General features: G+C 50.3%; 1 protein-coding gene across 2 annotated transcripts in view; it reads right to left on the bottom strand.

Annotated features, from left to right (window-relative positions):
- LOC102757640 (zinc finger protein 521) overlaps positions 1–17356 on the bottom strand; it is a 144315-nt gene that overhangs the window by 113228 nt on the left and 13731 nt on the right. Inside the window, exon 2 of one of the 2 annotated variants that reach the window (XM_006771738.2) lies at positions 9150–9231. In XM_006771738.2, coding sequence (XP_006771801.1) covers positions 9150–9231 — 82 coding nt within the window. Of the gene's footprint in view, positions 1–9149; positions 9235–17356 lie in introns of both variants that reach the window. The other variant, XM_006771737.2, reaches the window with a different exon arrangement.

Below are 17356 nucleotides of genomic sequence, written 5' to 3' on the forward strand. Positions count from 1 at the left end.
AGGCAGCAGGCAAAGGGACGTATGGAGAAGCAAGTCCCGCGTCTGCGCCACGGCGGACATCACGGGTCCGACACATGATGGACGCTCTATGAGTTTGGCTGTAAAAGCCCCTCTTAGCTCCTGAGAAGGACGGGCCTGCATATGCACTGAGTCAGAGAAACTGCTACCAAAATGTCCTTCGCCTTAAAAAGGTACAGTATCTACGTAGACTGTCCTCACAGGGACTCCATGTCGTTCAGCACTGAGAAGGCAGCTCCCCACCCTGAGAAAGACTTCCATGTTATGTCAGAGGAAGCCGGCTGTTCAGATTCATACAATGCGAGCCAGGGGTTTCAATGGCACCCTCTCTCTATTTTCCTGCCTTCATTCGCTCCATCTGATGAAAGTATAGTTTAAAAAAACACAAAACCCACCTCCTGTTCTCTCAGAGGTGTTTTCCTATCTGGTTGTTGAGTTTAATTTTAGTAATCCTTAAATAAGCACTCGGGGCAGATGAACTAAGACACGCCGGTGAGGAGGCCCCGTTAGCAACCATTTTGCCCTAGAAATACACAAACATTTCAATGGCTCTTCATTAGCAAACAAATCAACAAGTGATATTTTAATGCACGACTCCACTCCATCCCTGCGGGCCCGCAGTTGAGAGTGTGATGTACAGAACAGAGGCAGGCGGCCGGCCACCGTCCCAGGGCTCCCTCCGCGGCCTGTGCGGCCCGCCTGAAGAGCACATTTAATTGACTGATAGATAGTAGCTTCTTTGTTCACAGAAGACAGCCAAGTAATGGCAGCTTGAAAATCGTACCATCTCCGGGGTCTCCTGAGACTAGTAACAGGGGGATATGTGTCAGGAATAAATAAATAATCTAATTATTAAGCCACTTCCTGTCAAGTTAACTCCAATTTGTTGGCTTTTGAAGGCAACAAAACGAGGCATTTTTCCTCATTATGCTCCTCTTTTTATACCAGTGGTAATCACAGGCGGATTAAAGGGGGCCTGATTGGTTTTCTTTTTTTTTTTTTGTCAAGGAGCTGAGAGGCAGCCAACAGCACAGAAAAACCGAGTTGGGGTTAGACGAAATTTCATGCTTGTCTCCTTTCCAGCTCCCTCCCAGCCCACACGGCCGCCCCATACAGAGCCGCCAGCTGTACAGCAAATGTGCGCCCTCCGACGGCGGCCGGCCGGGCGCGGGCGCCATCCTGAGCGCGGTACCTGCGGTCTCGGCAGGTGTCTCTGCTGTCATCGGCATAATTCTAAAGGTGACCCGTGCAGCCCCCCCCGCCCAGGATGCAGCCGCGGCGCGCTTCCTCACCCACTCCAGGCCGCTCCCTTGCCTTTGTTCCCGGCTATCCATGGCCCTGAAACGAGACGCAACCAACGGAAACAGGTCCTAGAGCCTCTCCTTCGTGCGTGCCTGACCGAAAAGCAGACCCCGGTGCACTGTGTGTCCTGTGTCGGAGAGCAGGGCTCTGTGTGTGTCCCTATTGCTCATTTGTGTCCTCCATTCAAGAACGTTTAGCAGACTTCACTCAGAGACAGAGATCCACATTTGTGCCCGGCCGCAGTGACTCAGTGGTTGGGTGCTGATCCATGAACCAGGAGGTCACAGGTTCAGTTCCCGGTCAGGGCACGTGCCCGGTTGCAGGCTCGATCCTCATGATGGGGGCAGGAGGCGGGTGTGCGAGAGGCAGCCGATCAATGTGACTCTCTCATCCTCAATGCTCCTATCTCTCTCTCCCTCTCCCTCTCTGAAATCAATAAAAATATATTTAAAAAAAGAAAAAGGAACAAAGATCCACATTTGAGAGCAAACATCAGACAGCGAGTGGAAAGTGGGTCCGCGCAGCATGGTCCAGAGCAGCGGTTCTCAACCTGTGGGTCGCGACCCCTTTGGCAGTCGAACGACCCTTTCACGGGGGTCACCGAAGACCATCCTGCATATCAGATATTTACATGACGATTCATCACAGTAGCAACATGACAGTTATGAAGTAGCAACGAAAATAACTTTATGGTTGGGTCACAACAATAGGAGCTGTATTTAAAGGGCCAGAAGGTGGAGAACCGCTGGTCTACAGCAAGGTGCAGGGAGCACGAGAGCCGGGTCCACCGCTGGCCCCGTCACAGGGAGCTGTCCATCTGGCGGACACTGTCCTCCCTGCATCGCCGTGCCGAGCCCAGCCAGGGCGCCGGCATCTGGGCCACAGTCTCCCCGGCCTCTTCACGGGCAGAGAAACTCCAAAATGTGCCAGAAACAACCTCCCACCTGCCTGCGTCTCTGCCAGCGTCTCCGTCCCTCAGAAGACCACCGTCACCACGAACGTGCAGGAGGCTGTGCGAGTGGCGTGGAACCCAGAAACTCCCGAACAGCCAGGATTGTCTTTTCCTTTCTTAGTATTTTTATTGACTTCAGAGAGAAAGGGGAGGGAGAGAGAGAGATGGGAACATCAATGACAAGAGAGAGTCATGGATCGGCTGCCTCCTGCACGGATCGAGCCCACTACCCGGGCCTGTGCCCTTGATCCAAATCGAACCCGGGACCCTTCAGTCCACAGTCCAGCGCTCTATCCACTGAGCCACACCTGCCAGGGCGAGGACTCTGGATTCTGGAAAATCACTGCTGTTGCAAGCAGGCGAAAACACCAAACCGGGGCCACTCTGAATTGCCTCCTGATAGCCTAACCCTGAAATGAGAGAGGGGCTCAGGGGCTCTCTCTAAAAGTTGTTTAAGAAATAAGAATCCAAATAACTGAAAGAGCTCTGGAACACGGTCTCATCTCAGAAAGATGTTTTGTGTTTTAAAGGCATTTCGTTCTTTTATTTTCTTTAAAATTGCCTTTGTTTTCAGGCAGGTGAGCGGGGGAGCCAGGAGGAGGCCGCGTGGCCCCACTCAGCCCGGCTCCGTGTCCGCCCCTGTGTCCTTTCTGAACACACCCTGAGTTTCTGTTAAATCGCGCAGATAATTAAGCCCTCTTCGTTTTTCCAGTCTGCTGCATGGGTACCAGGACTCCGGGCTCAGTTACCGTCTCAGATCCCCTCTCTGAACAATTTCATCCGGAGCAATAACACTTCATTCTACGTAAGTTTTATCTGATGTCCCCACACAGAGCCGCCAGCTGTACAGCAAACGTGTGGTTCTCAAACCGCGGCCTGCGGGGCCCAGGCGCCATCCTGAGATCCAGGAGGCACCTTGCCGTCCCTGGCACGCGTCCCCCCATCGCTGTGTCCCCGCCTCCGCACGGCACACAACTTAGAATCCTCTGATTATCAGAACCGGTGGCCCGCACTCCACTGTATCCTTCACTCGCTCTATCCCCAGCTCGCACATCAGTTTAAATGTTTTGGCTGGTTTACAAATCATGCAGCCATCTGCACAGTAGGTGTGACACCGTTCTGTGTGTGTGTCTGTGTTTTTTTAAAACAAAAGTTACGTTGCACACAAAGATACAGTCCTGGGGAGTGCTCTGGTGCTTGTGATTCTGCCCGCTCACTTGGACCAACTCTGAGAAATAAATAGAATTATCTGTGTAAATCGATGAGCATCTCTGAGAAACAACACCCAGCAGAACGCGGCGCTTGCTCCATTACCTACGCTAATGCCCTGACAGCTGAGGAGAGATGACCTGGCCCGGTCCTCAGCTCCTGTGCAGATGGCGATGAAAGAGAGGGGTCCCTTCTGGACGGTCCATGCAGAAACCCTTTGTGGGCTTTTCAAATAAGCCAGCATTGCCCACACGAGGGTAGCTTTCTGTTACCAGTAAACTGCCCAGATTTCATCGCTTTTAATCCAGCTCTGGATGAAATAAGCCAGTATTTCACCATATTTAACACCAAATGCTCATTTCTGAATTCCCTGAGTTTTGTAAGCAATCAAATGAAGATGACCTAAAAAATGCAATCACCTCGTTGAGAATTAATGTAAGCTCCAGAGAACCTGATGCCTTTGAGCTTCGTGGGACAGTGCAGTGTGGACGCCTGTGGACGCCCGACATCACTCTAGACTCATTTCTGATCTTTAGGAAGAAACGCAGCCAATGAACACCGAGAGCTTAAAGGGCCACGCAGCCCTCTATCCTCCCGTGCAGAGATCCACATCTCTGGTTATGTCCCCCTGAGGCATAGAAAGCCCAGAGACACCACAGTCCTGAAATACTGGCTTTCGTCTCAGCAACAGCGAGAGCACTCAGGCTCAAATGCTTCGGAGGTGATACTGAACGTCACCAGACCCTAATGAAGATCAGTCGCCCAGCACACTGCCCACTGAAGGGATGAAGGGACAGGAGGCCATCTGTGGCCTGAGGCATCTAGCAAACGGCAGCACGAACGCCCACAACCAGCTCAGCGCACCCCGTACCAGACTGACTCCTGCCTTCTTCCCGTCTCCACGTCCGGGATGTGTACCGCGTGCAGCGTAACGCACAGGGTTCACTTCTCGCGGGCGCCGCAGAAGGCTTGCCCTTCCCACACCTCTTAAAATCGCATTTATCTGCACAGCACTGAGAGTTAGCTATCCGAATGGACATAGTATCTGTGTCCACTGTTTTCATATCACCTCGCACTTACAGTCTTTGTTGTTGTTAATCCTCACCCGAGGATATTTTTCCATCGATGTTTAGAGAGAGTGAAAGAGAGGGAGGAGGGGGAGAGACAGAAACATCCATGTGAGAGAGAGAGAGACACATCGATTGGTTGCCTCCAGCAGGTGCCCTGTCCAGGGCTGGACATAGAGCCTGCAACCAAGTTACGTGCCCTTGACCGGAATCAAACCCGGGACCCTTCCATCTGAGGGCCAATGCTCTAGACCAGTGATGGCGAACCTTCTGAGCTCGGCGTGTCAGCATTTTGAAAAACCCTAACTTAACTCTGGTGCCGTGTCAATATAGAAGTTTTTTGATATTTGCAACCACAGTAAAACAAAGACTTATATTTTTGATATTTATTTTATATATTTAAATGCCATTTAACAAAGAAAAATCAACCAAAAAAAAATGAGTTTGCGTGTCACCTCTGACATGTGTGTCATAGGTTCGCCATCACTGCTCTATACACTGAGCCAAGCCAGCCAGGGCAATATAGTCTTAAATTCTAGTTTTGCTTTTTTAAGAGATAAATATACATGCTTCCCCCAAATGCTCTAAACATCACCTGGTCCATCTGAGACATGTTCACTAGTGACTATTTCTGGATTTTCCTTTTTTTTCTCCACAAAACAGGGCACACTGCCACTTTAGGCCCAATTTTGCGGTTAGGTCATGTCTTTCGGATCAGATGAAAAATACAAAAAAACACAGCATTAAGTCATCATGTCCAAGTTGATTTTTAAAAACAAGTCTTAGGTGAGTGGCGTGCAGGCATTCCCTTCCTACCCGCCCTCCAGGAAGGTTAGGGGAGGCGGAGAACAGCCCAGCTGCACCCTGACCACCGTCCTCCGAGCCACAGTGTGCGACCGCTCAGGGACAACGGCCCCCTCCCTCCCGGATCCCCTGCCGCCGCTGGCCTGCGTGGAGAGGGGCTGCGGTGTCCGCCCCGCCGCCCGCAGTTCGCTCCTGCACTTTCGAGACAGTGCGTGTGGCTGTTGGGACACTCCGTCTCGTTGGGGACTTACGTGCGTGTCGCAACGCCAACCTCTGTAGGGATGAGACTCCTCTGTAACTGAACGAGGTCATTAGAGGACGGCAATTATGGGTCAAGAATTACCAGAGTGAGAAACGCAGCTTCTCACGAACAGCTGTTGGCAATGCGTCATCTCTTTCCATCACGGCCTGGTCGGCCCTCACACCCCAGCATCTGACACGTTCATGGCTGCGGGGCCTCGGGGTCTCGGAGGTGGGGCCCTCACTGGGTTAACCCCACTTGCGTTCTGCAGTTTCATCTCTACCTGGGCTGACCCGTACCAAGCACAGTGACACAGCACCCTGGAAGGAGATGTGACAGCTCCTATGGAGGGATGCACGTATGCACGGAGCTGACAAAGAGCCGTGAGGAATGAGCTGCAGGGCGCCCGGCACAATGGCTGCTCTCTGCACCCTCAGGGCAAACCCCAACTACACTGTGTGGAGGGACCAGGCAGCAGGGAGAGGCTCTCCCCTGTGCCCTGAGAGGGAAGCCTTTCCCAGGAAGGCGGTCCAAGTGTTTTGTAGCTCGTGTGTGTGTGTGTGTGTGCGCGTGTGTGTGTGTGTAAGAAAAGAAACATGTGTGCACGTGTATATGTATGCATGTGTGCACATGTGTGTATGTGAATGTGTGTGTGTGTAAGAAAAGAAACCCCTAAATACAGTCACTGGTCTGATTTCTTACTGAAATGTGTCAAAAGGGCGTGTGAGGTTTCCTTTTTTTCCTTAATAGACAAAAGTCGAACCCCTCCTGCATTTTCATGGAATAATTATTCCTGCAACTCAGACCACGTGTCCACCACTGGCTGCGGGCACTGAGGCAGCCGGCTCCGGTGCGGACCTGCTAGAAACAGTGATGGTTTTCCTTACACGCGTGTCCCTGGCCCACAGCCCAGGGCCAGGAAGAAGCGCGGAGGCCGCCTGACACTGAGGCTGCCTTCACACACGTGTGCGACAGGGAAGCACACGAATGACCTGGTCAGAGAAGGGATGCGAGTGGCACTCAGGGCGCCACCTCAGACCTGGCTTTCCCTCGGGGGCGCAGTCCTTCCTCAGGGCTTGAAACGTAAAGCAAACCCCGCAAACGCACCGGCACACGTTCGCACAGAGAGTGCGAGGGGGTCCGCCTCTGATCGCTCTTCCCCGCTCCGTGTCCAGCTGCGATGGCTTTTTGATTAGACAAAAACATACACAGATCCACAACCTGCACATACCTACCCTCCATGGAGGAATTTCAGCCAACACAACCAGGCCGCCTGCCTCATTTGAGAGACTAAGCATCACACTGGGACCTTAGAAAAGGATATCTTAGCCTCCGTGACTTCGCCCACTTCACTCCCCCCACCTCCCTCTAGATGTAATGACACAAAGGCAGTGTGAGGGCCTGGATGCATGGTCAACAGACAAGACAACCGAATGGATGCTATTCAGCTGTTTAGGCCACAAGTGCTAGAGGACCACATGCTTTCTTATTAAAAGCAGCGTGACTGTTAAGTCCCGGGCCTCCGTGAGGAGGAGGAGCGTTCTTGTCGCTGGTAGAAGGTGGGCTGTTAAATGCTCAGACCCCAGGGAGAGTGAGTGTCCTATTAACCCACCATAAGGTGGGGGGAGGGGGCTCGCTGGGGAGGCGCACGAATGCAGCCAGGAATCAAAGGAAATGCCAAGGGAGGGTATCAAGCAACTTGAAAGGAAGGGCCAGGACCGCCACGAACCTCAGGGACAAAGGGCACCGAACTGGGGTCAGAAAGCCCTGCCACCCGCACCCCATCGGGCCTCCCATGCGCCAGGACGTCAGCCACGCGGCGGAGACACGCGGTCCGCTCCTCTGAATAGCAGACCCAGAACCAAAAGCGAGGCCACACCACACACGGCTCCTCAGAGGCATGAACCACGGGTGCCATTCAATGCCCACGAGCGGCGAGCACTCTGCCCGAAGCCCGTGTGCCCTGCACACAGAGCAGAGTGGTGAACAGTCGCTGCCAAACCTCTGCTCCCGTGACAGCGCCGGGAAGTATGAAACTTCTGCCACAGGAAGAACTTACTTCTAATCCACCCTCCCCAGCCCCCAAAAAGCAGTTCTGAAAGTTTATGGAGAGGTTTTTTTTTAGTCCCAAATGGAAGGGAACTGCAAGAAAACGCATTATTTGAACCTCGCAGTTCACCCTCTTTTAGCATTCGTCAAGTTGTCATTGTTATTCTGTCACAGTTAACAACATGCTCTTCAATGTTCAAGACATCACTAACAATACTAGTCCTTAAACCCGGGAAACACAGCGATAAAGTGACCAATAGTCTAGCTGTTACACGCACGTTCCATTTTGCACAATGAGCACTGAGTCTTTTCTCAGCAGTAATCCTCCCAGAGACCCATCATTTGAAAACGATAAAGCAAATCCTATTGAAAACCTATTAATCAATTTCCCAACATGCTTTGAATTTGTCTTTATTAATATCTGCATGAGCCTTAGACGTTTGGGACGGCTGGTTTGCGTGGTCAGCGGCAGCAGTGAGCGCTCCCACAGAACGTTCTGCGAAGCTGCTGCCGCCTATTCCTGCCTGTCTGAGAGAACACAAGGTTAAACAGACTTTATAAATATTACGTCACAATTATTGATGGTGTTACAGAACGCCACGCAGCCAGTAAGAAATAAAAGACACTCTCATAGTATAAAAATACAAGTGAGTACAGAAACAGCTTAAAGAGACAGCAATTATCATTTCACTGGCAGAAAGAGATCTGCTTGACAAAGTTTAATCGGCTGGCAGAACTCTCAGTGTTGCTCCTAAGTCTTATCCAATTAGAAAGCATGGGAGGCGCGCCCCGAGGACCGAAGGGACCATGGGACGCCGTGCACAGGTAACAAAAGGATCCTTTTAGCTCCCGCCCAGTGGATGGATGAAACATCCCAGGAACACTGGTCCACAGTGACCCCAGGGGCTCGGCCCAGACGCCCTCTCTCAAGAGCTGTGTGAATTTTCTGCAATAAACAAGGAGTGCCAAATTCTTCACATGACCTTTTCCATCATGATCAGTTCCAGGCTGGTGGAACCATCCAGGTCAAACCAGCTCGTGGCCATTTGAATTATTTATGTGTCCCCATCCCAACACCTCCCCACTTTGGATTCTGAAACAAAGATGCGTCAGCAGCAGCAGCAGTGCCATTACCGTAATAACTTCTGAAATTAAAACCCGTCTCAAACTCCATGGAAAGCGAACACCCAATTCATTAACCATTCCTGTCCATTCCCAATAATGCGAACGTGATTAGGAGTTTAATTTGCTAATCACCTGTGCTCTGACGGGCAGCAGACACGTAACCCTCTGCAGAAGTCTAAACTGGCCCTTGCAGAAAAGCAACCGTGCAAATGTGTGATCAGGCCGACTAATAGTGATAAAAAAAACAATCAATCAATCATGCTTAGGGAACACAGTGCTGACTGAACAATTAATTCATTTTTAACTCTGTGTAACGACAAGGCAGGGAGGGACACAAGCAGGAGAAACATCCGTCCGTAATAAGGTTTAGAGGGTCACTCACCAATCATGTGATTTGCAACATGCACCTGAATATCCCATTCGTTGTAGAAAACCATCTGACACTTGATGCACTGATAGGTCTTCTTCTGAGAAAACAAGTACAGACAGAATTACTTAGACGCATGCACTTTTTATGGCTTTGTTACACACTCAGACACACACGCACACGCACATGCACGCACACACCCAGCCCTATTCGCAGCTTTTTCTGAGATGCTGGTCTTACAGACGTCGCTCACTAACCTACCGTGGGCTGCTTGGGCCGCGTTACACCAGTTCCTCACTGAGACCTCGTGGCCTCATGCCCAACACTACGCTTTCAGTGGCAAACAGTTGGAAGCCACGAGGCACCGAATGATGGCATGACGTATTTTTAAAGAGTCCTAAAGTCAAACATAGAAGCGAGTATTTTTTTTTTTAAATCTGTAACACGTGGTGGTGGAGTTTCAAGAAACCAGTGTTTTTGAAGGTCAGGCTTTCATTCTGATCAAAATAACTGTGGTGTTGCTTCTAGATACCCCTACGTAAAATGGCCAATAAATTAAGATTCGGGGGATCTAGCTAAGAGATTTACAGATTATAATTTTTAGCTGAAGTCTGAAATCTAGATGATTTTTTTCAAAAATCGGTAAGTCCTAGCATTTAAATACTTATTTTCTCCCACAAGGAATTCATATAATTTCTTATCTTAGTGAACATACCAACACCATTCATCATTTTACACCAGGTCCCGGAAGGGAACAGAGCAGGGGTTATACTTCCAGTATCACCAGTAAGGAAACTGAGGCCCAAGGAAGTATTTGCCTGATGTCACAGGGCCCTGCTACTGGGAAGAGAAATAAGCCCTTTGATTCTACACACTGGGCTCTGAAAGAAAGCAGCCTGTGTGATCTGACATCTTTACTGCTGTGGCCCACATCTGGCTGAGCACTATGCGATGAACTCAATAAGGTATCGGTTGCGTCTTCCAGAAGACAGTCACAGAAATTCCTCTACGATGAAACCTAATATTTATAATTAAAACCATCATGAAATAATCCGTTTTTAAAATCTCCCCAATGTGAGAAAATGACATTTGTAAAATTACATCAATGACCATGTGCTCAGGCGTTCTCACCGGATTGTCATTTCGCCGCCGCACACACACCTGGTGTGCCGACAGCAGCCACAGGACTGCGAGCCGCCTGCGATCTGCAATGACGCGCAGAGGACTCAACAAAACCAACCTGCAGCACGAGGACTGTGCCCTTTCCTGCGTGATTAAAGCTAGAAAGGCCGCGAATGCGAAGTTTTCGTTATTGTCACAACAGCGTTTGCCGCTGCGGCAGACACGGGTGCTGCTTGTGAAACAGGGCAGCGCGGGCGCGGATCGGATGGGAGCTTCCTCCACCGCCTAACGGGCCGCACGCGAGATGGGAGCGAGGCCCGAGGCCTGACTCTCAATCTCCCAGGGACGGCGAACGCCCTGACACGCACCAGGAAGATTTACTGCGCGGAGCTGTTCACAAGATGGTTCTGATGGTGACATATAGAGCAACACGTGTGGCGTAAATAACCTCTCTCCCTTTTTTAACGTTATTTCCCTTTAGAACTAGTTAGGAAATATTTCTTACTCCCGGCTGACCTCCATTACACGTTGTTTATTAGCATACTTCCAGCATCACTCCTGACTCGCCACCCTGCTGGAAAACAAAGAGGCATAAACTTAACGGCTAGTCTTTCTCTCGTTAGCCCAGTAAAGCATCCAGCGTGTCGGCAAGCGTCTCCAAAAATGATGACTGATGAGTATGTGGGTGGAATATCGGAGGGCTTTTTATTTTTTTCCTCCTGGTCTAATAATAAAGAATAAAATCACTTGACAAACCAAAATAATGATATACTAGCACCACTACCATCTTCCAAATAAGCGGACACATTTGAAGATCTATGGATACGTCTTCCTTTATCACGGAAAGCAAATGCGTTTGTCACTACTGACAATTCGAATAACAATTCTACCCATCAGATGGTATTTAAAACTGTGGACGAAAAGGGGCCGTGTGCGAGCCTGACCAGCTCAGGGAAGGCCTGCGGAGCGGCCTTGCCAACTCAGAGACCTAAAGTCACCACAAAGGACAGTCTGAAATCAAAACGTTTTAAATTAAAAAGCAGTTTATGGTGGGTAGTCACGCCCTAGGCCAGTATCTTCCTCGACAAAGGCCCATCATGACCTTAACTGATTCTGTTGTCTTTTTGCATCTATGATAACGTATCTTGGGATGTCAAAGTAATATTCCTTTTTCCCCTCAATGTCACTGAGTTAACTGTTGACTGTTAACTCTCCTGCACCCACCTAAGTAAGAGAAGTACAGTGGGGCCTTGACTTACGAGTTTAATTCGTTCCGTGACGGAGCTCATAACTCAAATTACTCGTATGTCAAATCAAAAAGTGAACGAGTGAGACACGTGATGCTGGGCAGATGTTGTGTCCCTCGCCCCTTGGCTGGCTCCTGCCTCCCTAATCTATCCCCAGTGGGTTTCACTCAGCCCACTTCCTGCCTCCTCCTCTGACTGTGAGGTAGGACCCCGCCATTCTAGGAGCACCGCCCCAATCCATTGAGATTCTGCTTCCTGGCAACTGTCGGCAGCTTGGCTCAAATAAACTCACAAAAGTTCTTTACGGGTTTGAATGCTTCTCATATTAACAAAACATTGCTTCCTTTTCTTTTTAACAAAGTCATACTCTTATATACAAGCTGCTAAACTTGGCGCCAGATGAAATGAAGTTTAATGTGACCCAAAACGAGGTACCAGGACCTTAACAATGCCATGCGCGGAACCTGACTGCCTCACTCATCTCCTTTCCCAAAGACAAAACGGGATGTGCAGGCCGGGATGTGCTGAGGTTTTCTGTTTAAAGCCATGGTACAAAATTCCATTTTACCCTCATTTATAAAAAGGAAGTTTAAGTGACCTTTCACGCACCCCTTTTTGTAGACTTAGAGGAACATGAAGAGCCCTGCCCGCTGCCACCCCGTCTTTGAGTAAAGCGATCGTAACCTCTGAACAGGGCGCCTCGGGGAGCTCATTCTCTTGGAGGCGAGTCCACTCCAGCCCTGGGTTCAGGAAGGAATTCTCCCGAATTCTAGGCTCCAAGCGGCTCTCCGGCTACTCCCACCCACGGGCCCACACCTACACTCAGGACCCCTTGTCTAAGGTGGCAGAGATACTGACCCCTTTCCGGGCAGAACGGGAAGCACGCTGGGAGGACGCTGGGAGGAGCGCTCCGGACACCTTGCCCCACCTGCTCCCCTTCCTCCAGGTCAACCCCCAACACACAGAACCGCCAATTAAGCCAGTAAGTGCCCGGGGTGACGCCCTGTGCGGTGCAGGAGGACTGCCACTTCCCTAGGACAATCGCCCATTTACATAGGAGACGACAGGAAAGTCAAGGGAGCTCACTCCTTTCACAAGCAGATGAGAGGAGACAGAACTTCCATTGTTTGGGCCCACATTGGCCCCCACCAGCGCTTAAGTTGTCAATTGACTTGAAATGCTAATTTGGTACAATTTTTAAAAGAGGCTTTTTTTCATTAGCCTTTTTTAATGTGCTGCTTGGGAGTGCGGTTGTCATTTCCTGATTGTTCGCTTTTGTTTTCTGATACTGATAGATGTAATTATCAAGGATACAACTTTCTCCTCGCACCTCATTATTTTTGATTGATTTTGCGAACAATTTGAATGTGCCTTTTTGACATCCTTGTGTTCAGCGAGGCTCTGGTTAAGGTACTCAGAGGCGTTCAGGAAAGAGCATCCCATAAATTAAAAAAAAAATGACTGGGAGCTTTAATCACACACGCTTAAAAGAAAACATTATTCTGAGTAACCCTCCCCCTCCCCCCCATTCAATCTATACTCCATTAGGACTCAGGCTTCACATTTAGCCTCGACAAATTAAAAAAATAATAATACTTGGTACTTGTAAATTGCTTTAAAACAAGAACAACACTGAGTATAAAAAAAAAAATCGATGAATCCACAGTAACCCTCAAAAACAGAAACAGAAAAGAAATCTGGGTTGCCCCCATTGGAAGTGACTACTCCATGAATTTCTTGTTCTTGAAATTGGTAACTGAAGGGGACAGAGGCCGAGCCTTTTCAGGAGAAAACGGGGTGCGGGCCACGTGCTGAGGGGGCTCTCCTCCATGGACCGCTGGCGGAGGAGGGTGACGGATGAGAAACCCGCTATGTGCGATGCCACCGAGCAGGACCGAGGACAAGGACGAGTGGGTGCAGAGCCACTCGGAGAGGCTTTCTGAGGGGCCGTGTGCAGCCTCTGAGAGCTGCAGAGAGATACGGTCTGCACGGAAGACGGAGCCGCAGGCTAAGGAGCCCGGCTATTCCGTTCACGATTAATCGTGGCAGGGCCTGACCAGACGGCCTGGGTGTGATGCAACAGGAAGTGTCTGTACATCAGTGGAACCTGCAACTCATCACGCCTTTTCAGGAAAAGCACTATTAGAGGAACACCTAGCACTTTGGAAAAAAAAAAAGAAGAAAGAATTACACAAATCCAGACTATTCTTCTGCACAAATCAAGCATATCCCTGGCCTGTTATCTTCCAAAAGTCCAGGTTATGTGTGTGTGTGTGTGGGGGGGGGGGGGGAGTAGAAGGACTGTTCTCAGATGAAAGAGACCAAAAAGACTTAACTAATAAATATATGTGTGAAAAGCATGTGGGATTTCTTTAAAAATATTTTTTTATTGATTTCAGAGAGGAAGGGAGAGGGAGAGAGAAAAATCAATGTGAGAGAGAATCATGCATCGGCTGCCTCCTGCACGCCCCCCACTGGGGATCGAGCCAGCAGCCCGGGCATGTGCCCTGACAGGGAATCGAACCGTGATCTCCCGGTTCATAGGTCAACGCTCACCTATGCTGGCTGGACCAGAATGTGAGATTCTGATTTGGAGAGAGAACAGCTATAAAGGTGTTTAAGGAAACGGAGGGAATCTGAGTAGCAGGGAGTTATTAGGTGACGCTGGGGAAATCCTGTCGGCTGGTTAGGTTTGATCACGGTGCGGTGGTCATGTGGGCACGCCCCTTTTGTTAGAGAGGCGCGCTGAATTCTTTGGAGTAAAAGGAAATGATGTTTGTCATTAACTATCAAGAGACCACAAAAGAGGAGTCACCTACCGATACAGCAAACATGGCTAAATGTTAACAATGCGTAAATCTACGTGGCGCTTGAACATTTCCTAACAGCAAAGGGAATACATCGGCCCTTCATGGTACTTGCTTTGCGCGTGTGTGTTCATAGCATTAAACCTACCCTGCTCCCCCTACTCCACCCCCCGTTCCTGTTACCCCCACACACAATAGTCTGGGTTTGTGTAATTCTTTCAGGCATTTCTTCAGTTGACGTGTCGCGCACACTCTCCGTTACTTTCCACTGAATGCCATCGGCGTAGACTGGGGTCTTCCCGCCTGTGCTCCAGGCGCCGTAACTGCTTCTCAAGCATTTTTTAAAAATTAGTTTCCTCTATGTCCCCATCTAACACTCTTAATAAACCACTGATTTTTCTCTTCACTGCTGTCCTGTCTAGAGTTAATCCTACCTGTCAAAGCTTTTATTTCAATAAATATTTCTTATTTTTAACATTTCTAATTGTAAATATATTTTTATTGATTTCAGAGAGGAAGGGAGGAGGAGAGACAGAAACATCGATGATGAGAGAGAATCATCGATCAGCTGCCTCCCGCACGCCCCACACTGGGGACCCTGCCGGCAACCCAGGCATGTGCCCTGACCAGGAACTGAACTGTGACCTTCCAGCTCCCAACTCGACATTCAACTACTGGGCCACATTTCTAATTTTAAACGTGTAAGTCCTCTTGTTTAATTTCTATTTGGGTTTGCCTTATAATTTGTCATTCTTTTTAGTGGAAAGGCATACCTTCATTTATCTTTCTGAGCTTCTAAACATACTGATTTCAAAGTCTTTGTCGGACTAGTCTATACAATTAATTTCTTCTGGAGTGCAAGAGTCTATTAGCAGTTAGGTGTTGTTGTTTTTTTAAAAAAACATATTTTTATTGATGTCAGAGAGGAAGGGAGAGGGAGAGAGAGAGACAGAAACACTAATGATGAGAGGGTATCATTGATCAGCTGCCTCCCGCACGCCACTCCCTGGGGATCAAGCCCACAACCCGGGCACGAGCCCCAACTGGGAATCGAACCGTGACCTCCTGGATCCTAGGTCAATGCCCAACCACGGAGCCACGCTGGTCGGGCAAGTTTTGTTGGTTTGTTTGCTGTTTGACCAGCATTAGATTCGTTCACGTGTTTTACAATCTTGGTTGTGAAGCCCTTGGTAGTGAAAGATTGTGGTCTGTGTGCCCGTCCCCCGTTTCCAGTAGCTGTGCTATTGGCCGGCCCGGGCAGCTAACCCAGCGAGGCCTCACAGGGCACGTCCTGGTGCAGGAGGCACGGGCGTCAGACCTGCGAGGGTATCACGGGGTGGCAGGGGGCAGATCCAGTGCTGAGCCCCAAAACTGTGCCTCTCCTTACACCTCTCGCTCTTGGCTCCCTGGCTGGAGGTCCAGTCCCAGGGGTTGATGGAGAGAATGTTCCCTCCAGTCTCCACTGAGCCCCCCCCGCCCTGGGCCCTGCCTGGGGGAGGGTCTGCCTTTGTCCGCGGAGACTCCCTGTGACCACTGCTAGTTTCTGGAAGCGTCCAGCAGACTCTGCTCAGCCCTGACAGCCACGTGGTTGGTCACTTTGATTTCTGAATCTCTAAGGTGGAGAGTGGTTTTGAACTTGACCATTTGTCCATCTAGTTTTCTTATCTACCATTGCTATAGGCTCGGGGCGTCACAGCGTGAAGGTACAGAGCCGTTTTTCCAGAATGTCCCACTGCCCTCGGCAGCCACTCCACCCCCTCGCCCCTGCAACATCACGAATCCCAACCATGGGCCACGGCTCCCCACGCAGAGCCGCCCAGCTCCCCTGACTCCGGGCGTGGTCGAGCCATGCCGTGGACAGCCGCCCCGAATGCCCCGCATGCCCCGCGTCTCAGGGAAAGCAGCGTGGGAACTTCCTCCGAGCCTTGCTCTCCAGGCTCCGTCCCTCAGTGTGGCAGACCTGCCAATGCCTGCGTCTCAGGGCCTTCCCTGTAAGATAAGGAGTCGAGCTGGCCTCCTGGAGTGGAGTGAGGAGCGACGGAGAGCCACACGGAGGCGCGTGGACGGCCCGCCTCGCAGCGCCCCGCGTCACAGGCCCGGCCGCCCTCGTCATCACTTGGCAGGTGACGGCGGGACGGAAAGGAACCCCATGACCTGCCTGGGGCACGGCGCTGCTTGTCGAGGATCAGTTCTCACTCCTTTATGGGGACATTGAAGCACATTAAAAGCTCTTTAAACGAGAAGCCACCATCCTAGATGTTATGACAATAAATAAGGGGACTCGTTGTTTATTAACTAAAGATTTAAAATTAATGACGCTTCCTGGCTGGTTTGGCTCAGTGGTTAGATGCCGGCCCGTGGACCAGAGTCACGGGTTCAATTCCTGGTCAAGGGCACGTACCCCAGTTCCAGGCTCACTCCCTCCCCCGCCCCCCATCACATTGGGGGGTGCGTGCAGGAAGCAACCAATGTAACTCTCTCACTTCGATGTCTCTTTCTCTCTCCCCTCCCCTCCCCTCTCCTCTCTTCCTCCCTCCCTTTCACTCTCTCTAAAACTCAGTAAGAAAAATGTCCTCAGGTGAGGATTAAAAACATTAATAGGACGAGGAATATCACAAACTGGTGACAGGGCTGGGGTGTGGGAGGGAGGTAAGCAGGTAAAATGTTTCAGCCTGGGGAGGGAGCAAGCTGTGCTCGGCCGACAGCATCACCACCGCTCCAGGGCGAGTGTGTGCATTACACGTGAGGCACACGTTTTAGGTCCGCACCACCCTTACCTGGCAGGAGCCTGCTGGCAAGCAGGTGGACCCTACCTGTGAGTGAAAACAGTAAACCCACAGCTTCCCACAAACGCCTACCACTGTAGGCATTTTACTAATTTAGTTCCGTCATTTTCCAAGCAATTCTGAACTTATGTAAAAATAAATCCCTCAACAGAGGAGAAAATGGATGAGATGAACTGAAAGCACTAATATTTCCTTATAGCTGGGGTCTCTCCCCAGGCCCCTCGCTGCCCCCCCCCGACACAGGCCACAGGCCCCTCACT

The sequence above is a fragment of the Myotis davidii genome, unplaced genomic scaffold, assembly GCF_000327345.1.
Source record: "Myotis davidii unplaced genomic scaffold, ASM32734v1 scaffold1425, whole genome shotgun sequence".
Taxonomy (NCBI): domain Eukaryota; kingdom Metazoa; phylum Chordata; class Mammalia; order Chiroptera; family Vespertilionidae; genus Myotis; species Myotis davidii.